Below are 23,875 nucleotides of genomic sequence, written 5' to 3'. Positions count from 1 at the left end.
GTGTCGCGTTTTGCCCTTTGTCGATACTCTTATCAAATACTTCTCTTATTTAAACAATTTTATCGTCATGAAATTTATCACCTATCGCGATAAAAGTTTCTCCACGAGTAGCCATTGAAAAAACAAATAAAATAAAAGTTCATATTGGTACGACACCTTTTCCAAGCTTAGCTGCAGGTCCCAAGAAAAAGGCAAGCGCAAAATACCACTAATGTTAGCGGCTCGTTGACCCACGAACAATAACTACACGCTATATTTTTTTTTTTTTTTTGCGCCAGCGTGTTTTTACTTATTGTTACAGACTTTCTATGAAGTAAAACGGAGAAGTACCGGTACATATTGGCAAAGTAATAAATTAGCCCCATTGAAGACTTCGCATACTGATGGCGTTAAACTCAACGTATCGTTTTTTGCCTTATATCTCAATTGCCTCCTTACCCTAATTAGCTAAATAATTAACTAAAACTTACTCAATAACCAGTTTATTAATGAACATAAATGCAAGATTTCAATGAGAAACTTGCTCATCATCGAAAGCCACTAAATCAACTAATACAAGGCAGGCAGCATTGAACGGCGTTACAAAAACAAAATTAATTCGGCAGGGACACTTGAGACCGTTTACGTGTAGGAATGCTCTCGCATTCCTACACGCAGCGCATTTCTACAAGCAGCATGCCAGGTCTTCCTATCACACACGGCGCTCCGGCGGTGAAATCACGCTCCCCCCACTGCGCAGGCGCGTCGAACCTTGCCGGCTTCACGACGGCTTCTGTGACCAAGCACTGCACTGTAAAAAATTCCCGTGATTTTACAAACAATTTGTCGTAATTCTGACGGACAGTGTGTCCGTTTCTTACTTAACGGACATAAAACCCGTTTTTCGTTAGGTTGAATAAAATAGTACAGTTGTGTGCCAAAGAGTACCATAGTAGAGGATAAAAGCGTTAGAAGTGCTTTTATCGTCTAATCCTGCTAAGAGCAATTCGTTATAGTAAAGAGGCCAAAGACTGTACCAAGAAACCCGCAGTACCCTGCAAAAGGAACAAATAAAAGTGGGGGGAAACACAAAATAGAAATCAAGTAAAAGTCTGCAATTCACGTTAAAGCACATAGACACTGCTCTACCTCAGTGGGAGTGAAGGTAGCGAGTTTCCTGTCTACAGATGTTTTCGAGCTTGTGATGATTGTTAGGGGGGTTCTGCGTGAGTGCAAATAAAGGGATTGCCAGAACAGTGAAGACCACACCAAGAAGGAAGGCTGTTGCTCTACAGTACGAAACGGTTGAAAGGCACCAGCCCAATTCTTGCAAACAACTCCCTTCAGTGCTGTCTCATGAACTTGCAGTTCCACAACGCTGTTTAGGAGGCATAATAAGACAACCCGCTGGAGGGCCACACTTGAGATCAACTCTGGTCGTCCATTGAAGGGTCAGAATTCTAGCCAATGTCAAAGCAGTGAGTGATCCGGAGTGAGCTTGGCTGCCGAAGAATAGTGTATAGTTGCCCTTCGATGAACACTTTCAACTGATCTTACAAGATCAACCTCACAGGAGTCTCATATGGAGCTGCAATACTTTAGGTGTGGCAGGACCAGGGCTGTGAAAGGCATGGGCGTACCAATTGGGTGGTCAAGGGGGGCGCTTGTCCCCCAGTTCTTAGAGTGTGGGGGGGGGGGGGGGCAAGTCATGTGTTTTGCCCCCCCCCCCCCCCCTAAAACAGCCACCACTGGGCAGGGCAAACACCGGCTGGCAGCGCCCAAGGGATACCAAGGGCACCGCTCCTCGGTCCCGGGGGGGGGGAGGAGGGGAGGGGAAGGGGGTTTAGTTTGCCCCCCCCCCCCCCCCCCACTCAAAACCAAGTTGGTACGCCACTGGTGAAAGGCACGTAAGTCTGTTATGGCCTGGTCTACTGGACACGCTAAGTTCAAAACCCAGTGTTCCGCACGTTTTGAACAAAACTGTCGTCAGGCTGTGCGAAGAAGCATAGCTGGCTGTTTATAGTAGACCTTGTCGATGTTGTTCTGCAAACCCTGGTGGTTTCTTGGGCCACCTGATAAGCGGCACCAGTATCAGGTCGTCCGTAACAGCAGTGGAGTTGATTGCAGGGATCACGATTAATAAACATGTTGAGAACAAGTGGACTGAGCACACTGTACCGTCGAACTGTCGAGTATTTGGGGCCACTGGAAATGGTTCCATGGTATACACTGCACTCCGAGCGACTCAACTTGAAGACGTCTAGTATGTACACATTTAATTAAATCGTGTTAATGAGCACCAGTGGCTCGCTGGGCAGGTCATAGGACTCAGCTTTCACGGAAGCCAGGTAGCATGCACAGTATAGCAGCCCCTTGCCATGCTTGTGAGAGGTTCCAGCTCCAGGTCGTGGCGTTGCCAAAAGGGTAGTAGAAAAGGTACCACGACCAGCACACCCCTACAGTTCTTAGCACGATCCTTTCTGTAAGCAGTGTGCTCCACTGTAGCAATTGTCAAGGTGACTGCCATAAACCGAATCCTGCATCCACACTTTACATGCCGCTAGAACTGTTCAGGGATGCGTCTCATGGAGTGAGTGAAGGTGCAGCAGCTTATTCGGGACCAAGTGCCCTGCTTGAGAACCACACTGCGAGTTGAGGCAACGCAAACCAGGGAGTACAGGGATGGGGTTCGTCTGGGCGGGCCAGGGTGGTGGAACACGGGGGGCAGCGTCGCTGGTTGCCCGGGCAGGCCAGAGTGCGGTGTCCGTACTCGACACAGCTGTTGCAATGATGGGCTCGAGGATTGTGGGGACGGCAGCGAAATTCAAGGCGGCGGTAGTACACTGTGTAAGGGACATGGGTTCCGATGAAGGTGATGATGGCTGAACCTGTTGTGCCTACTCGCCTTGCTTGAAGGATGTCACCTTGATAAGACTCCAGATCATTGATGATCTCGTCGGGGGTAGATAGGAGTGGACGGGAGGGGAAATGTTTTGTAAGGTGATATTGGTGATGCGAAGTAGCCAGTTGACGATCGCTTCGTGATGGGTGCGGAGGATGGTTATTTTGCCGGAGGTGGAGCGACACGTCGGTACATGTATGAGCAAGGAGCTGTGCGGCTTGCAAGAACGCCGGCAAACTGTCAAGAGGCAGCGCAGCTGCGCCAGCAGGACGGACTGGGAGATGCACTATAACTACGTGAAGTTCGGGGTCAAAGTCGGCCGGAAGACGAGATTTGCGGGGCTTTCCAGGGGTGATCCATTTCCCACCTTGGTCGTCTCGCTCTAGAGAGATTTTCATGTCCTGTCTCAGGATGGACGCAGAGATATTGGTGAGTTGCAAAGCGGCGATGTCGGCTGTAGCCATATTCGAAGCAGAAACAGGCGTGCCGCTCGCAGAACGAGACTCGAGCGAACCGATCTCTCGGCGGACGTGCTGCGGCGGACGTGCTGCGGCGGACGTGCTACGGCGGGCCGACAAGCGCGGCGATGTCTATACCAGGATCACGTACAGTCGCGTACAGTTCTTTGGGCTTTGCGGAGCCCGGAGAAGACGTCCGCTCTCGTCGGAGGTTTGCAGCAGTCTCCGGACACTGAAGGTAAGGGCGCTCACATCGCAGAGTTCACTATTGAAGGGGGGCTACTGAGGTTTTAAGAGCCACTGATCGTAGCAATCGCATTCCATAAGACACCGCGTTGTCGCAGATTGTTTTTCACCGGCTACGTCCTGTAGGGCTGAGGCCAGGGCTGGGGGATCCATCGCCGGAAACGCGGAGGAACCAAGCAACGACGTGAGGCTTGCCGAGTCGGTTCGTGGCTGCCGACGACATTCGAGCAACGCTTCCAAGAAGACTGGATATTCTTTCCGGCGAGGACACAATACTTAGGCAGCATGCTTGGGGCTGATGAGGATCGCAAGAGGTGGATAACAGGACAACCAATGCACAGCAAATAGGTCGAGCACGATACACGGTACAATAGTGGTCGCCGCCATGTCAAATTGAAACGAAGCTGACGAAGCCAAGCTCCAGTTTAGTACACATTGCGCTTCGACATGCTTTATTACAAATAATTTTATAAATCTTAAAACAATTTTTTTATATCTTAAAGTTTTAATTTAAGTCGAATAAAACAAGCAAATTCACGTTGCGTCAAATAAACTTGGTCGGAACTCGGAACCAACGAGCATCGCCGCATCGCCATCGCCATCGTAACAAAACGCAAAAACTTTCAAAAACGAAGCGAGTTTCAAAACTTTCGCAACTTTCGGGCGCTTTCAGACTTTAGGAACAAACATCGAAGAACGTTCTTGGAAAAAGGAAGTGTCCTAGGTGCCGGCGTGCCCATAAAACCAGCTGTGGATATGAGTCTAATTGGTGAGTGCTCGCTCACTCGTTTTACTTTTTGAGTCCTTTCTGTTCGGAGCGTTTATAACGTGATCCTTTCGTGTGCAGTCGGCGTGAAAGCGAACGTGTGCGGTTCCTTGTCGCACAGGTGCTTTCCGCATTGGATGACCCTCGAGCTTTTGCCAAGGAAGCCACGGAACCGACCTGTCACTGCACGGGCACTCAGATTGCGGGAACGCAACCAAAGGCAAAGGTCCCACCGGAGGCAAGGGGGGCCAAGCGAGACACTTGGTGAGTGTATCAGGGAGCTTGATTTCTGCAAATCGGGTGGCGGCTTGGTACCAGACAGCTAGGCGGTGTGTTTTGCGGAACCCATGACTGCTAAAGGTACCCGTTAGTGTGATGGCGCTTGTATTCGCTTCCACTGTGCGAGGTTAGATTCAAGTTCGATTTTCGTCCTCGGAAACTACTCGAAACATTGCGTGACGTGCGCCTTTAGAAGTAAGGTCTGTATTGATGATGTTGCTTGCGAAGAGTATAAACGAGTTCTGTCTCGACTGGGGCACTGACGTCTTATAAAAAAAATTCTGTGTATGGTGCACTTATTTACTAACCCTCTGGCAGTACTTCACTGTAAAGGTTAGGAGAGGAAAAAAAACGCGCATTGGATAGTGTCAAAAGAAACAGAAAAAAAAGTGTTTTAAACTACTTCCTCCTCAGCTCATAAGCAAAGGGAGAAATCACGTGGTCGTATTTCACTGGAACCCAAAGTTATCCCAGCAGTCTGAGAGTCAGCAAGGGCAAAGCCCTGAATAAAATGCATGCTTCACATTTTGGCAAGTGCCAACAACTATAAAGTATAAAACGCATGTAAGCAATTTAGCGAGCAACAAGAAAAGTGATGGCGACCCTTTTTGCTATCGCTCAATCAGCTGCACGACGAGGCAAGCCACATGAAAGCGACGGGAGCAAGCGACCGAGGCGATGAGCAAAGCTTTCTGGAGATCCAAAAACCGAGCAATGAGAGCTCTCCGTCGCTCATTGTCGTCGCTCGTTTAATCGGGTACATACGGTTCAGCTTGAATTGTATGAACGCGAGAGACACATGCAACTCGCTTCCAAATGCCTTTCATTTCAGGGCTACACTGCCATTTGCGTCCAAGTGCTGCACAGGCCTCGTGCACTGGCACTTTGACACCACTTAAGAAACTAACACAAACATATCCAGGGGTTTTAGGTTGGGTTAGCCATCCTACAGAAAGGTGCTGCTTAGTTAATAGACGATTCACTATTTTCCCGAGCGCCCCGGCCCGCCCGCGAGGAATTGTGGGAGAGATTGTCCTCGCTTGGCCGCTCTGCCTTGAGATCGCATTGCCTTGTCGCTTGCCTTCTCTTACTCCTGTTTTTCGCTTCCATTACATATTTTTATCTATTCCAGTGTATTTTTTATTGCTTCTAAGGGTTTCTATTCTCTTCTGTGCACAATATTTCTTGTATATATATAGTATTTGTGTCTTTATTTTGCCTTTTTCGATGGAAGTGCCGACGGACGACACGCCGCTTCGCGCGTCGTTTCCCGGTATGAGTTATTGCTACAGATTCCTATCGCACTGTTAGCTGTTTGTGTTGGTTCAATTAGACCCGCGTACAGTCGAGAGGAGCCGTTTATGAACAGCCGCGCACATGTCATAGGGATAGGCACAGCTCTGAATCAACTATCGTGATGCGAGAGCCGAGCGCGCTGTGATTTGGCCACCCACGCTCGCTCCATTTACTCGCACTGAAGCGTATGCCTTCGACTGCCGCTTACTTAAGTAAGATACAGCACACCGCTGTATCTTAGGGGGGCAGGGCAGGGCCCGAGGGTAAGGCCCTGCCCTGCCCCCCTCTCCCCCCCGCGGATCTCAGCAGGGGGGGCACGAGCCTCGATGCCCCCCCGAAGTCTACGCCTATGCTTAGAAGCAATAAAATATACATTGGAATAGATAAGGACAGGTACTGGAATCGAAAAACAGAGGATTAAAAGGAGGCAAGCGACAAGGCAATGCAATCTCAAGGCAGAGCGGCTAGGCGAGGGACAGTCTCGCACAAATCTTCGTGCTTGGGGGATTTTGCAAAAGGGCTATTTATATCAAGTTCAAAATGAACAGCACTCTTCATTGATGGCTGATTCACACGACGAACTGATCCACAGACGGATTGATCATGTCCGCGGTTCGTCCGTCTCCCAAGCGCATCCACACGAAGGAGCAGACACGCAAATGACAGCCAGGACGAGCCGAACATGTTTGTGACCACACTGTGGCACTGTTGTCCAAGATCGAAATCGACATTTGCTGCTTTGAACAAGAACTGTGCGCCACTGTTACGTGCGGAGTGAGACATAACACCATGATAGGCTTAGTGCGAATTGCCACTAGCCTTACTAAACCAAACCATGGCAGAGACACAAGCATGGTCCTGCTCGAGGAGACTTTGGCGTGGAGGCGGTGAAGTTCTGGGCCCGCTAAGTGGCATTTGGAGATGCCTCCACTCACTTTGCACTTGTGCCTTCAGTACACCAGAGCCACAAGAAAGGTCTTGCTGGGTGAAAAATTGATTGGAGATTCAAAGTGATTGCGGCGTGGTAGACGCGTCTTTACAGAAGCTTTTCGACGCAGATGAGTACCAGATTCTGCGTCGTGTTAGTTGGGCAAAGTTCCTCATGCCAACCTTTTTGGTATGAGAAATGAAATGAAAGAATATTTTGTTGCAATAGTTTGGGTCATTTTTCTTTAAAAGTCTTACTTGCAACTTTCAGGAAAGCACAAGCATTACAGACGAAATGCCCTCACAATCATGACCCCCCCCCCCCCCTTTCTCTTCCTGGTAGTTGCTGTCGGTGAGTAACCTGATAGCCTTGGGCTTTTCCGCTTTTCTAATAGAAATTAGCGGTTCTTGTACATGTGCAAAAGTGAAAAGTATGCTACTGCCATGTTTGTCAGTTTTGTAACTCTATTCCCTCAGACCGCAAATTTGCCTTCAGCTTGGTTCACATGCACAGCACATTCATGGCATCTTGTATCCAAAAATATCTATTGTGGGTTGGATGTGTGTTGGGGGGGGGGGGGGGGGGGGGCATTACTTTGCTGGTTGAGTTGGTAGGCAGGAGATTGCGAGAAACAAAAGGGTAGATAAAATACAACCGTCACTTTTACTATGAAAACCTTTTAATACAGGACTGGCGAAAAAAATGAGAACATGAAAAGGTATGACGTCCCGTCCTCCTCTTACTCTTTACTTTCTGTAACCTAGTCTGGTAATTTAGGATCATATACTACTACATAAGATTCAACAACGTGGAAGGTGTTGGTGCACCTTAACCCATTTTGGACGAGCCTCGCTCGTCCACCTAGGGTTGTTCCTAAACCGTTTAGGATGGGTGTAACTCATCCGCGCACTATACCTCGCCCCTTGGCTCTTTTTGGACATCCCAGGCTTGTTCCGAGCATAGTTTGCGGTGCTGCTCAGAGATGGCAGCATGTATTTTTTTTATTGTACACATTTTTAAGGATGGCGACTGATTGTGGAGACATGTGCAGCTTGGGCTGTACGTGCAATAAATATAGAAAAAACAACTTAGGATCAAAAACTGAAGAAAAAAGAAACGGTTAAGGTAAACAGTGTGCGACATTATTATGCAGTTTCCTCATTCCTTCGACAATGTCTAATTGGATACGAGACACACTTTTATGACGTGCAGGCAACGTCAACGAAAATGTTTGGCGTGAAATGACACGCCAAAAATACAATATAAGATAGCTATACTGCTAGGACCCATTGTATGTTCCTGTAACCCTGCTAGATTTGTTTTGAGAATGGCGCAATAGTTTCGTGGATAAATCCACTTAAATCCCTCGGAGGGGCGGATCCAAGCAGAACTGGAGGCTGGCTTTGTAGCCAGCCTCCAGCGCGATGTCTCCTTGCACGCACTGACAGATTTGGCTATTTTGGCGTCTCGAGCTTCAGTTTTCTCGTTTACCTTCCACGTTTCGAGCATGCGGTTTGCGATGATTACTTCTACGACATCGCTCGCCTTGTCAGAGTGTTCGACATTGATTGCAGCAGCGATGAGTATGATTGCTATCAAGAGATGTTGAAAGCTGTTCATTTTGACTGCGACCCGCTGGCGACAAACTCCAGTGACGGCGAGTTACGGACGAACTCGTTGTGGTCACTGTCGCCCGGGAATATCTCGCAGGCGCATTCAGAGTTGAAGGTCAACGGGCCGGCGGCGAGAGCGAGAAAAGCATTTGGGTTACCGAGTTACGCGAGCGGTTTTGATCGTACCGCGGCGAGGAGAGCTTGGGCGATCATGGGGGCCCCTAGAATGAAAGAGCGTTCATGGTCACATGCTTTATGGGCACCATGATGTGACTAACTTGGGCAGTGTTGCCTGGTCGCCAGATGAAAATGATACAAATTCGTAAATTGAATAGTGCAATTACCAGAGCTCTAAAATTGCGTAACTTGGTGTATATACTACGTAGTCTATGAGCAATCCATTTCAAGAATAATAGATCCGTTTAATTTTCGTGTTATAACCCCTTTAAGTCACCGCAGACTCCGCTGTCCACTTATTGCCGATTCACATGAACTTATCCGCAGATAAATTGATCAAGTGACAAGACGTCCACGGAACATCAGTCCTCCAAGCACATCCATACGGAGGAGACGAGCAGATGACAGCGAGGACAAACTGAACCTATTCCCGGCCCTGCATTTCCGCAAAATGCCAACATCGCACTGTGGGACAGTTTTCCAAGGTCAGAAGTGATGTTTGCGACTACGATCACTGTGCTATTATGAAAAAGTATTGTGTGCTGCTGTTATATACCGAGCGAGACAAAGCATCATGACAGGCTTAGCGTGAAGCGCTACTAGCTTTACTAACCATATGACACAAGTATCGTCCTGCTCCAGGAGGCTTCAGCGTCTAAGTGATGAAGTCCTGGTGTTGCGGAGGGGCATTTGGAAATACCTTCACGCACTGCTTGCTTGTGCACCACTCTTCAGCACACTAAAGCCGTAAGAAAGGTCTTGGCTGGGTTGAAAACTGGGTGGACATGCAGGGAAGCTTGCAGCTTGCTAGGCAAGTTTTCACTGAAGCTTCTTGACACCAACCCGGAGGAGTACCAGAACTTGTGGCTTGTCGGCTGGGCAAAGTTCTTGCAGCTTCTTTCACGAGTGGAAAATAAGAATGGTTCGACAAAATGAAACAGCGAATGGACAAAGTACAGTGCACTATCTTTGTTTGGCTCATTCGAGAACCAAAAATATTGCTCTGCTCTTGGTGCTCTACCGTAAACGCTTTTACTGTTAAGGCCCGTTCACACTCTTGCGACTGACTTCGACCGAGAGAGACCAGACCGGTTTTGAAGCCTTTTGCGACTTCTTAGGACCGGATGCGATGCAGCGGAGTTGGACCTAAGAAGTCGCAGAGGCTTAAAAACCGGTCTGGTCTCTCTCGGTCTAACTCGGTCGCAAGAGTGTGAACGGGCCTTTACTCACCCGCTAAAAATCTGGGCATGGAAGGGCACTTTGCCCTTAAGTCTGGGCGTCTGCTGACAAGGTGCAAATCGGAGGAATAGCCGACATGATGGTAACGTGACAAACGGTCCACGGATGAAAATTGCGATTGAATCCATCGCGTGAATCTGCCATTATTTGACAATTGTCCTAATATGATTAATTGATCCCTATTAAAAAAAGAACAATTGTTCTCTGGAACAATGTAATGAAGCGAAGTTTTTATGAACAATGCCTGCTCCTTTGACGACGGAATAGTACGAGCCTTGGTATAACAGGAACGTTCCGTAGATCAGACATACATTTATGCCATGCTCAAAGTAAAGACATGAGTTTGTCTTGGCAATGCCAACCTCCTGTGTATGATCTGTAAAAAGTCGTTAATGACCGTGGTCAAGGGAGAGGATTTTCTGCTTTCAAGAACAGGATGGGGTGAAAGAAAAAGTGTCTCAATGAACGCTCCAGCTTATCCACTCAGCCAAGTTTCTGCAACATGAACTAGGCTCTAAGAGAAAGACGTAGGATAAGCACTTCGAAATCTTTAGGATTTGCCAAGGGATGAAATTAATATGATGCACAAAAAAGTAGACGGAGGAGGATGGCAAGAAAATTTTGGGACTTGTGTTCTTACACTTGAATTGTTTGTGCAGGAACCATTACTGAAGCAGCACTTCAGTCCTGGGGCAGTAATTCATTGCTAGTCAAAGCCTGTTTCCAGAAATGCACATCAGGTGAGCGGCTTTTTTTTTCTCTTAAACATGAGGTGCTCTTTAACATTGCCCTCCAATCCCAAACCATGGCTAGGAGATTCTTTTCGGCTTCTGGTTGGCCAAGAGATCTTGTCAAGCCCTCTATTTGCGTCCCGGTGTTAGGCATCTGCGTTGCCCTAACTGCGTTTGCGCTTTCTTCTCTGTTCTAAACTCCCAAACTTAATTCAAGCAACAAGCATCGATGGCGACAGTCCCTCGGTCATCGGGACACCATTTCTCGGTTTTAGGGTACACGAATAACGACAGAAAGCGTTGAATACAGTCTGAGGACCTATGTATCTTGCACGGAATCCAACAAGGTGTGTGCGGCTGTTTCTACATGACCCCAACTTCCGGTGGCAGTGGTTTGCTTCTGTAAACTGAAAAAACTTTTCTCCAACGCTATCCTCTCGACCGTGCTCGTAACATTTTGTGAATGGAGTGCACACCGAACTTAACGCTGTACCGTCGATGAACATGGGGTACGCTCGCAAGGTGCGTGCAAGTTTTCTCGAGATAATGGCTGTTTCAGGTTGTAACATTTTCTAACTGAATTTATCTTAATATTGATATTTCAAAGTGTTGACAATGACTCAATTTTATCAACAACGCTGAGTTGAAGACTCATTTCTGCCGCCGGGTGTGGCTGAAAATTGTCGAAAAGCTTGTTCTATTGGTCTTCCTGAATCACGATCACCTGAGCAATACCAGAGAGCCATGAACCTATGTTGACCGTCACAATGCGACTAGATACTTATTTTAAAAATTAGTACATAATGTAGCCGGGAAGAAGCCTTCAGTTTCTGTTGCTGAAAGTTGAAATATGCTCATGCATCAATTTCGAATCGTTGAATCACTGACCGACTCGCTCCGGCAAAAGGCCCATCTCGACTTTGCTGTTTTCAGTTCTCGACAAAAGACACACTCGTTGGCACGGGATCCTCAAATAAAACGTTTATAAACACCGATGCATGAGCATGTTTCTATGTTTATAAACAGTGATGCATGAGCATGTTTCAACTTTAAGCAACAGAAATTGAAGGTTTCTTTCCCGCTACATTATGTACTAATTTTGAAAATAAGAAGAATCTAGTCGCATTGTGACGGTCAGCATGGGCTCATGGCTCTCTGGTATTGCGCAGGAGATTGGGATTCAGGCAAAGCAATATAACTAACTTTTTGACAATCGCCAGCCACACCTGGCGACGAAAATCAGCCTTCAACTAAGTGCTGTAGATAATAAAATTGAGTCAATGTCACCACTTCGAAATATCTATATTAAAATAAATTCAGTTCCAAAATGTTACAAGCTGAAAGCAAATATCAGGAGAAAACTTGCACACACCTTGCGAGCGCACCCCGTGTTCATCGACGGTGCAGCGTTAAATGTCATGCCCACTCCATTCACAAAATGTTCCGAGCACATTCGAGAGGATGGCGTTCGGGAAAAGTCTTTTCGATTTAGGGACGCAAGCCACTACTGCCGGAAATCGGGGTCATGTGGAAAGCGATGGAGCTTAAAGACACTGCAGTCGCACTCGCCTTGCCGGATTTCGTGCAAGCTACACAGGCTCTCGGACAGTATTCAACGCTTTCTGTCGTTATTCGTGCACCGTATAACTGAGTAATGGTGTCTTGATGACCGGGGGACTGTTGCCATCCAAGCCCGTGGCTCTAATTAAGTTTGCGAGTTTAAAACAGAGAACAAAACACGAACGAAGTTCGGGCAATGCTTACACCGAACACTGGCAAAGCCTCTCATCTGGGGCTTTCACTGTCTTTAACGCTCCAGCAAGGGGGAAAGCGCCGATAGCCCTTTCCCCTTTTATCTTTCGCACTCTTTTAGTAAAACAGTTTATACACGGTTCTGCTCTGCTTTAATCCCGTTAAACAAATTTCTTACCAAGCACCGGTGCACTGCGGAAAAGCAACACCAGCGGAAGCAAGCTCCACGGGTGTTGCTTCTCCGCAGTGCACCGGTGCTCCGAAAGAAGTGCGCTCAATGGTGCTGCGAGAACAAAAAGTATGAATTACACGAAAACATCGTTCGAGTTAAGCGGCTTATAAATACATTGAAAACGTTGCGGGTCAACCAAAGTTTTGAAATTTGTTTGACTTAACCAGAAGTATTAAATATCCGAGTTTGAATTATTGCGAGCCTACTGTATATACTAAAGGAGATCTGGCTCAATCCAATATGCTTAACATCACTGAATAGTTGTGCAATTTTAATTGGCTAGTTTTATTTCTCAAGCACTTGATATGTTCGGTATTCAAATTAATGCAAATTTTTACTTTGGTTCAATTTATGGGGGGTTTATTTTATATGTCATGTTTAGTGGGAGCTAGGCTAGTTGGTAAGCACGTTGCTCACTTACCTTAACCATGCATGTCATATACAATTTGTTGCGATTGTGTATTGATTTCAAATCCTCTTCTGCTCTTTATTTCAAGCTGCCCTTACATGCACCATGAAGATACCGAGGAGGTCTTCAATTGAATGACAACTTCAAGCACAAGCATGGAGGGGCATCTAAATGGCCAGCACAAGGACAACTATAATGTAAATTTTCTCCAAAGTTAAAGCAAGGCATGCCTTCTTCCAATAAAGGTATTGTGGCGAAACTTCTTAATTGGTTCGTTTGTTGAGCTGTCATCTATAGGAACAGCTGAGCTCTCACAAACAAAATCCTGGCAGTGAGAAGTACCGGTTGTGTGCTCTTTCTCTTTTGCAAAACATGAACTTTTTGGCTGAGGATGAAAGATTATTCAAGTCCATATCTACAATGACGGAGCTATGAACTCTCCATACCAATCTACCCCAAAAGCTTCATGTGACTTAGGCTTGCTTGAATATGGAAGCTTTTTGCACTAAATAATGAAACACTTGACATTTACGTCTTTTTGAACTGGACTCTCCGTAAAAACAAGGCATATAATTTTGTAGAATGGCGAAATTTCTGTAGCCCACATTACGGACAGCTATCCGTAGGAAATGTGAATGCTGTCCGCACTAAATACCGAAGGACTATACCTTTCCGAATTATATAAGGCCAAAGCTACGAGTCATCCGCACCAGTCCTGCACCTCTGATAAGTCAGGTGACACCCCTGGCAGATCTAGAGCTCTGCCAGGTGAGTCGCCTGATGTATCGGAGGTGCAGGTGGTACGGATGGCTCGAGGCTTTGGCCTTATATAATTCGGAAAGGTATAGTGCTTCGGTATTTAGTGCGGACAGCTTTCACATTTCCTACGGATAGCTGTCCGTAATGTGGGCTACAGACGTTCCGTCATTCTACGAAATTATATGCCTTGTTTTTACGGACGGTCCCGTTTCTAGATTACGGCAAACCATACCGGCAATATTGAACCGGCAACTTTTACCCGTAAAATGGAAAACGGATAACTGTCTGTAAAGTGAACTACGGACGTTTCGTCATTTTACGGAATTATATGCCTTGGTTTTACAGACAGTCCCGTTTCTAGATTACGGCAAACCATACCGGCAATATTGAACCGGCAACTTTTGCCCGTAAAATGGGGTGAAAATTTTTTACAGTGTGCGTTGAAGTGCTTTTCTTTGTGTTTTATTTCTGAGGCGCGTCCGCTTTGACCTCGAGCGGCCGCGCCGGCTTTCCTGACAAAGCATATTATATGTCGCGTCGCAGTCTATTTAGGAGCCGTTTTTCGCTGTTACAAGTATTTAGGTGCCGTTTTTCGCGGTTACGGGTTCTGGGTTCCATTTTTCCCGGTTACAGACGCCGCCGGTTCCGCTCCAAATCCATGGGGCAGTTATTGTTTTCATATTTAAAAAAAAAGACGTCGAAATTGAATGCGTTCTGGTTTTCTATCGGAGAGCATCTTTGCGCCACCGCTCCTGCTCCTAAAAATGGTTAAAACGCACATCCTATGAGGGAGGCGAGGCGGTGGCTTGCCCATCGGACACCGGGGAGCAGGACCAGTGGCTCGCAGATGCGCTACGATAAGAAAGCGAAACTTAAAAACGGCGTCTAAGTTGAGCGTTTTTTTTTCTTTTCGGAACGCCGTAAAATGCTCTCCCTGTCCAATGTCTTTCTAAAACGAGTGGATTTTATAGTCTCCAAAGATGCTTAGCAAGTTTTCCATTTGAACCATTTGTTTAATTTACTAATCAAAACAGTTACTTTGTGGGAAGTTTTAAGATGGCGTGCGCAATTAATTTGCGTACGCAAAAAAAAAAAAAAAAAATTGCACCGTTGTACTGCGCATGCGTCGAACGCTAGCTGCGTTTTGCGTCTTGCGTGCACTTTTTTTGGCGCACTCAATCTTTCCGGAAATTGCGGGCTTACGAAAATAAACTTTGGGTTCCTCCGAGGAGGATACGTGAGGCGCGGGAAGTTGGCTACAGTCAAGACGAGCAGGGTTAGAAAATGGCTACTTTCGGGACTGCGGATGCGGCCAGTTTTGCGGTCGTCGTGTGCGAGAAGTCGGCTGCATCCTTCCGAATGCAATTTTTAATACAGGCCGACTTTACACCCTTACGGGAGGTGCACGTCACAAACAGTTTGAAACACCCAGCGAGGTGGGCAAGGACTCTGTACTTGCTGCTTGCGACGCGCGAACATGTCTCGGCGAAGGCGCTGCACGAGAGCACCTTTGGCCAGGCGACGCAAGCGGACATGACCGGTGGACCTCTCTCGTCGCATTCTCATATTTAAACAAATCTAAAAAGTTACTCTCGATCAAAAACCTTTTTTTTTTATGTTACCGCTTTTTTTTGTTCGAAATAAAAATGTTGACTGTATTTCGGTGGCGTTGGAAGCCCGAGATGCTTGGGTTTCGTGTAGCGGCGGAGAGGCGCTATTCTGAAACTCTCTTCCATACACTCTAATAGGGGGTGTATAGGGGTATTCTCCTTGTCCCATATGGAACACCCCAAAACAACGATTTAGCGAATAGTCCACAGACGTCGAACCAACGATACCAACTTTCAGGAGCGGCTTGATAGTCGACCGATACAACTGATTAAAATAGCTAATGTACGCATTAAAGGCTACAGTAAGATAATCAAGATATTTTTATTTTTTTTTTGCTCTGCTGCCAAAATTTTTTTTTCTATTCTTTGATACGCACACCAGCTATTTAGTACGTTATATCCCACAGCTATCAAGCCGATCGTAAAAGTTGTCATCGCCAGCTTGACGTCAGTAGACTGAACGTTCAAATGTAGTTTCGATGTGTTACAAATGTACAACAAACGCTGAAATGTAGTTTTGATGTGTTACATATGGGACAAGGGGTGTACCCCTATACACCCTATTTCTAAGTGTGTAGGGTGCTCTAATGCAAGGCTAAATTTATCGTTAGCGTGCACTCAAACTGTGTACGTTATTCTAACACCAGCTAGAAAGCTTTAGTTATTGATGCAGCTAATTAGTATGTTTTTGCAATCCTTGACTGCGCCTGACGCAGCTGGTAGTACGTTCCCGGAAGGAGTTTCTTTTTTCTTTTTTTGTATTGAAAGCCTTCGCTGAAACACTGGGTATATATTTAAACTAAAATAATTACTGCTCTAGGCGAAGGAAGGGGGCGGAACTCACTCTTTAAATAACTTTTCTTTTTTCAATCCAGAACAGCTCGAAATCCTAAAATCTCAATTTCAAGCAAGAAGAAACCGAGTTCAAAGCCAAGCTCAAAACAAAAGGAGAAAAAAATAGGCAAGGCAAGGAGGGAGTAAATTTAATTAACTTAACAGTAACCGCTGACCAGGCCTGTTTTGTAGCTAAGTGCTAACTAGATATATTTTTATCTTTAAATTACACTTCAGAAAACATTACTCTTTAGCTGCTATAGTACGTCAGTCATTTATATTAGGTTGGCTTTAAGTCTACAGTGCTAAAGCAGGAGCAGACAGGGTTAATTTAATATTTTTTAATCTTTTTTCCTGACTACCCTATTCAATATCTGTATGCGCTGACATATCGACGCCAGTGACCCGAACACAAATTTGCCACATGTAACCTTTTCTTTTCTCTGACATTCCTACCCGTATATTGTCCGTAATGTAATGAATTGCAAATGACACGACCAGAATAAGTGAAAAAACTAACTAAAGTTCTAATGTGGGGGACTTTCATATATGTTTATTTTATATTGGAAGAAACGTTGGTCTTGAAAATCCCCCAAAACATAGTTATCTTATGCTCGTTTTTACCTCAAGAGCCGCTGTAAAAAAATGTCCCACTTCTCTCGGAGCATCACTAATTTCCCCCTTTAAGCAGAAAAGTAAGAGATATATATGTGCATTACAGATTAAATATATGCCATTTTATCAAGACGTAGATACTTCAAACGCCAAAATCATCGCTCCTTCCTCCGACAATCAAATCCTGTAAGGACTACTTCGCGTGGTATAGAAACAATGCAAATAATATCATTTTCCTTTTTAGGTGAAAACGAGTGTAGACATCATATGCTGCTTGAATAAATAGGCACCTTCAAAGTGACAACTACGGTATTTTCTTTTTTTTTTTTAAATCGTTGCTGTGTTGACTTTTTCATGAAAGGTCTGAGAGAAGGGGAGGAGACGAGAGCGGCGCGCGAACTTCAGAACACCAAGCTTTGATTCGTGGTATTAGCGGGTGGGTTTAAACCTCGCTGCCTTTATTTCCACTCCATTCGTCGAACCCATCCCATGAGAGAGCCGGAATCCGGACGCCGGTGTTTCGCGTTCTAGCGCGTTCGACAACCGCAGTGGAGACAACGGTTTCCTTTGTCTCCACTGCACTTGTCGAACTAGCTGGAATACGAAAGACAAACACCGAACGCCGGCGTTCCGCCTTCTAACGCGTTCGATGACTTCTGACGTCTCCACGCGCTCTCACCTCCTCCTCTCCCTCGGTCTCTGGGCGCATAGCATAGAAGTACTATAGTAGAAATAAATCACGATTAACAAGGTAAAAAGAAGAAACAAATAGCGATGTATTACATTCGCATGAATCAAAATATTTGTTGCCTTGCACCCTTCCGGATACTTCCGTTCGGGAGGCTTGTAGGGTTCTGAAAAGTACAAAAAAAAAAACATAAATGTTTGGTAGTTTGGTATGTAAATCGATTATTTACATAATTCGGTAACGACAGTACAGCATGAACCTGTTCCAACATGAGCATCGAATAAGTTCACTAGAACTGTAAGCCAAACGATCTAGTGTCGGCTCGGCATCAGCGGCTCAAGCAGGGAGGTTTTAACCATCTCAAAGAGCCACTGCGTCGGGGATCTTGTTTGCTTGCTATCCATTACAAGTCGAGGGCCGCATATGTACAAACATGGGATTGGTGCTAGTGTAATTAATGCAAAGGTGTAAGCAAGCTGCGCAAGAAAGAGGAAAATAATCCATGGAGAAGGGGAACAAGTCGACAGTCCTCTGTCCCCCTGTTTCCCCTTCACCGGGGATTATTTCCGTCATGCGATTGGTGATTCGTGTTTTAGCCGCTGAAAGGTTGTGGTTAAATTTTTCAGAGCTGTGGCATACTCTCCTGTACTGTACCACCATAACAATAAAACGTGGTGCTCGGCTTAAACATCCATAAGCAAAATATCAGAGAGCTCTGATATTTTGCTTATGCATCGAAACAACCTTGTTTCGATGCAAGACCCTTTCCGGATTTCCAATTCTGAAAATGTGATTTCTTTTCTTAAAGAAAAAGGGAACATCATCGTTTCTGGGTTTTCCATGGACGTTCAAGATATGTACTACTCCATCCCGCATGCACGTCTACTACAAGTTCTTCGGTCAAACATAGAAGATCAAGGCCTCACGTCATTCCAGAAAGCGGCAGGGATGGAAGTGGATACCTTCTTAGAACCTTTGGGCTATTACCTATCAGCCACGGTGGTGGCCTACCAAGATCGCCACTACGTGCAGAGAAGCGGCGTATGCATAGGATCCCAAGTGGCCCCACATCTGTGTGAAGTTTTTCTCGGAGCGTGCGGGCGTGCCATCCAAGAAAGCATTAAAGATCCAAGAATCGCGGCGATATTTAAGTATGTCGATGATTTCCTCATTTTATGCACTACAGAAGTTGACGATCATATCGACGGGTGCCTCAACAACATCCTGAGGAGTTTTCAGCACTCATGTATGGGGCTCACTTTCACGCATGAGCTTCCAGAGAGGAAAATCATCAAGTTTCTGGATTTGGTCTTGGAGTTGAGAGCAGAACATGTTTGCTGGAGATACCAAGCCCGTTCAGGCAAAGGGTTTCTCCCCTTTTCGTCGCAGCATTCAAAAACTGTTAACCAGGCGGTAGCTTTCACATCCCAGTTTTCTAGCCTGAAGAAATCTTGTGAGCATCAGCTCTCTTGAAGCTTTGAGGTGCAAATATCCAGACTCGAACACGCGGGCTACCCGCGACATGTAATTGCCTCCGTATACAAAAAAATTTGCCGCACCATCAAGACGACTTGCGGACGCAACGACCCTTCCACACAGCAAAGGAAGAAAAGTAGAACGTTTGTGGTTGTTCCATATATTCATGGGATTACGCATAGGTTAAAAAAGATGGCCAATCGACATGAGGTACAAGTGCTGTGTTTGGCGCCCAATAAGGCCTATTCGTTGTGCCGCAAGCTTAATCAGGGGCAAACCAGCAACAGCAAGGTTTGTGGCACCAATCACAGGACGGTTTATGCCCAGTGCGACAAGGAGGGTATATACCACATACCCCTGACATGCGGCCGCTGTTACATCGGCCAGACCGGGCGGTGTATAAATGACAGGACTCGGGAACATGCCAATAGCTTGAAGACCTTGACGGCAGCAGGTCACTTAGCCCTACATTGCCGCGACTGCAAGTGCAAGGCGAACCTGGACAAAGTTACCGTCATGGGGCACCATCGAAACCGGTTTGCACGCGAGGTTTTAGAAGCTTCAAACATACAAGAGAAAGGGGACATGTGTGCTAGTTCACCATCTGTGACCTTAACCAGAGAAGAGAGAACGTTCTTGCGAGGGGAAGCACCGCCCACAAGTAGACAGACGAGGAGGACGCCTTATTTTAAAAATAAGAAAAAGAGGAAGAAGTGAAGCAAGCTAGGTATGATTGATCCTAGCCTGTCGATGAAGATGAAGTGTTTCATTAAATTTCAGTTGGTAGTCCAGCGGTTGAATGCGTCTCTCTCGTCCTTCTTACATTTGTGTCCTTGGGTTGTTCAGCTGGTGTCTACTAAATAAGCTCTGATATTATATTAGCGCTTGGTGTGTTTTATTGGTAGGTTTTAGACCAGTTGCTTGGCCGTTGAATCTAATGTAGCATTAGAAATAGATGCTTCTGAATTAAGGTGGCAGTGTGGGGCATCTGTTTCATGCTGACAAAAGAAGGACCAGCGCGCAAAAAAACAGGGACAAACTAGAACAAGTACACACAGGAGAAGCGCTGACCCTTAACTGAACTTTAATAAAATACAAACCAGCAACACCGAACATATCACGGGATGGTCAATCAACCTGTATCGAAAAGGGCAACCTCATTCGGTGTAAATGCCGCAACGTCTGGCTGACGCATTTCGTACTCCTATATATTAATAGCATAGGGTTCTAAATCTACCCGAGCCATTGGGTCTCTGCCCTTGCCAATAACTGTAGTTAACACATCTGCCCGTCTGGCCAATCTAAGTCTTTTTATACGTAAGCGGAATATTGCAAACAACTCCCACCTTGTAGTCAATATATTGATTTTACCGCTTTACCGAGCAAGTGGGCCATTACCTTTCTTATTCGCAACTCCACGGCAAAGTTGTGCCAACTTGCTGGGGGCAGAAAACAATTAGGGCAAATCGTACCGCAGCGCAACGTTTTTCCAGTTGTGTAAAATTTCGTGCGGGTACGGAATGAAAAGCGGTCGTCTGCTCGGCCTTTCTCTCTGGGGGCGAGGTTTTTCCTTCAGTTTCCTTAACAAGGCCTCCGCAACGCTTAATAAGACCGATATTGGGAAACTCGCAGCGGCCAGCCCGTTTTTCCTGCCGGCCAAAACTACGTTAACCACATGGTGATACGACCTCTCGAGGGCGGCCTCCAGGCGAAAATAAGCTGGACGTCCTTTTACTCCTTTGGAGTGAGGCGAATAAAATGAGACGAGATCCCTTTTCGAACGTCCGAATTAAGACCAGCAGGCGTGTCTATACGTGAATTTCAATTTCAGATCCAAAAATAGTGGAAACCTCCCCTCCGTACCCTCCCCTGCTCCTCCTCAAGAGCTGCGCTTCTATTTCGAATTACAGAAATTTGGAAACGTATTATATATATTACACAGGATTCGTCCGTATATATGTTTTTGACGCTGAAATACAGGCAATGGTAGATAAAGTGAATTGCTTAAGCACTAGTAATTGGGTATTTGATTCCTTTTTGATACCTTTGATGTCCAGTTTCACAACGGGGAAATGGAGTCTTCATGGAAGATCAAACGTTGGATCGTTGGAAGATCACACAAGCCTATATCATCAGGGGTGTATTGCTTCATTTCTGACAATGCCTTTGAATACTCTATGGTCATTTAATTGTAAGCTCAGCAATTGTAAGATCAGACTGTGATTGGTACTATGTCTTAAATGAACTCGCAATGTTTCTTGCGCTATTAGAACCTCTACAGGTGCGGCGCGTGCCTCGGTAACTGTTCCCTGAGTCGAGGGACAAGTGGCAGGCCCAAACTGACAGAGAGGTTTCGTGCTTGAACTTCTCTGAGACATTTGATGTTGGTTTGGCACGTCTCATATAGAATGGGAGCGCTATATCGAAATAAGTAGACAAGTAACGCCATATATATTTCTAATAGGGATTTTACTGTCGCGCCCCACGTGGTTTCACTGAAGAAGCGACGAGAACACTGACACTTCCGAGCTTTTTGCGCAAGTACAAAATATGAGGTGATCAGGTCAGAATCTTGTGGATGGTGATTCTAAGAAATGTGTGGCATTTAATGTATGGTATCGCTTGTTTACCTGTCGTAAGTGGATATTTGTTAATTTTTAGAATAAAAAACGCAATACCTGATGATCTGTAACTTGAATTTTGGGGCCACGAGTATGAAGATAATTTGTCATTTTCTTTAGTGCAGACTGATCCCTTGTCTGTACTTGATGTCGTATAGATTCAGAGACCTATATACAAATATAGGCGCAGAAAGGTGCCTGGATGGTTGGGGCAGTACTTTGGTGAGACAGGTGAGAGCGATAATAAATTATATAGGACTGAGCACGCCCCCCTGAGTTACTCCACAGGTCACCGGGTAAGAAAGCGTGTTTCCCTCTTTTTTAGACATAAACATGTATCTTCTTGTGAGGTAGCCTATTATCCACCTGTATAACTGTCCCCTGATGGCAATTTCGTGGAGAGCGTGAAATATTTTTTCATGAGTGACCTTATCAAATGATTCTTTGATAAGAAGCTATTGAAATTTTACGATGTGCTTGCTCTTGTTGCACGTAAGTTACGAGATGAATGACCCCATCAGTTGAGCTCCTTTCGTGACAGAAGCCTTGCATGATTTCTGGATATTGCGCTTGCTCTTAAAAATACCTATCTAGACGGCAGAAAGTTATTTTTTCCATGATTTTTCCTACGTAACTCGCGAGCTTGACCAGATGGTACGACGTTAATTGAAGTGGCGATTTGAGAGGTTTGAAAAGAGGCACAATCCCTGCCATTTTACACGAATCTTGGACATACTTTTTGATTAATATTCAAAAGAAGGTTTCGGCGCGTCCTTCCCTATATGTATCAAATAACTTTACTACATGCCGTCAGGTCCCGGTGAGGTGTGATGCTTCACAGACAGTGCAGCATCCAGTGCGCTCACTGTGAAAATATCATCCATAACTTTCTCACAAAATACTGACTGGACTGTGGTGCGAGATAAAGATTGGCTCGAAATAGTTGTGTATGTTGTCAACAAAATAGATTACTTGTTTGCCACTTTTTTTTTTCGTAACAATTTGTTGACAACGCCAGCTAGCTATATGGATCGAACTGCGCAGGAGAAGATTTAACACCTGGTGAGATTTCGATATTTTTACGTAATGGCTTTTTTGGATCTATATTTTCGCAGAGCGTCCTCCAGTAGTGTCGGCCGAGCTTCTTAGAATATCGACAATTTTTTTAGAACTCTGTGCAATTCGTGGAGATTTTTTATGTATTTAGTTCTCTTGGATCGTCGTTCAACCTTCCGACGTCTAGCGCGGAGGCGCTCATATTCTGCGTCGAATCGATTATTTTTTGCGTGGAGAGAAAGAATAAATTCAAGTGTGTTTTATTCTGCACACAATGCAATGATCTTTCTAAAGTACGATAGTTCAGTAGCATTCTTGTATTCGTTCGTCAGTGCTTCTTCGAACGTATGCCAGTTTATGCCAGTTGGTTTGTTGTGGGAAGTTTGTTTTTCGTACATTGGTGAACCCATTCATTGTTGTGTACGTGGGTACGTGGACACTCCCACGAGTTTCAATATCTCCAAACCATTAGGTTTGCAATGTTAGTGCTGCCTTCTGTTCCGTTGAAATATGTCGGGGTTCCGTCATTGATGGTAGATAGACAGTAATCGTCAGCGAATTCTGCCAAGCGCTTTCCCCGCATGCTTGCTCGCATGCTTCCCCATATTGTATGGGCATTAAAGTGACCTGAGAGAATATATGTCAGTGTCATTGCATCTAATAGGCTCCAAATGGTGCTTGTCGAATAGGAACTTCAGTGGTACGCATGCTGCGATTATTGTGAACTTGGCTTTTCTATTCGAAACCGTAGCGCAAACATATTCCTTGGTCGCGTAGGGGTTTTAAGTAAGTGTACGGTAAATGCAAGGTCTCGTCGAATGAACATCGTTACACGACTTGCACTATTGGTGCATGCTGAGTAACCAATTTTTATACCGCGACAACTCAATGTCTTTCGATAAGTTTGATTCACAGATTACAATAATGGGGAAGCTATATTTAAAAACGAGCTGTTTGAAATCAGAAAGTCACAATCGTAAACCTGTTGCGCCTTATTGTAGAATAGAGGCGTTTTTTTATAATATTCATCCATTATGCTGACGTACGCTATCTGTGATAGCGGCGATCACTTATGGGAATTACCAATCGCTATATAGAAAGCAGAGCCTCTACTTCTGGAAGGTTGTTAGTTCCAGATATTCTTGAAAGATAGTTTTTAACGCCTCAAATAAATGGGTAGGAGTACCTGTGCAAGATTATTTTGTTTTC

At 45.5% G+C, this 23,875-nt stretch overlaps 1 protein-coding gene across 1 annotated transcript in view; it reads right to left on the bottom strand.

Moving 5' to 3' along the window:
* Positions 1-23,875, bottom strand: part of LOC120840204 — a 116,403-nt gene that overhangs the window by 5,231 nt on the left and 87,297 nt on the right. Inside the window, exon 11 of the mRNA XM_040210611.1 lies at positions 17,609-17,679. Coding sequence (XP_040066545.1) covers positions 17,609-17,679 — 71 coding nt within the window. The remainder of the gene's footprint in view (positions 1-17,608; positions 17,680-23,875) is intronic.

The sequence above is a fragment of the Ixodes scapularis genome, unplaced genomic scaffold, assembly GCF_016920785.2.
Source record: "Ixodes scapularis isolate PalLabHiFi unplaced genomic scaffold, ASM1692078v2 PGA_scaffold1__304_contigs__length_218370807, whole genome shotgun sequence".
NCBI classification, from domain to species: domain Eukaryota; kingdom Metazoa; phylum Arthropoda; class Arachnida; order Ixodida; family Ixodidae; genus Ixodes; species Ixodes scapularis.
Note: the sequence above shows the minus strand (reverse complement) of the source record. Positions and strands in the feature narration are given on the sequence as shown.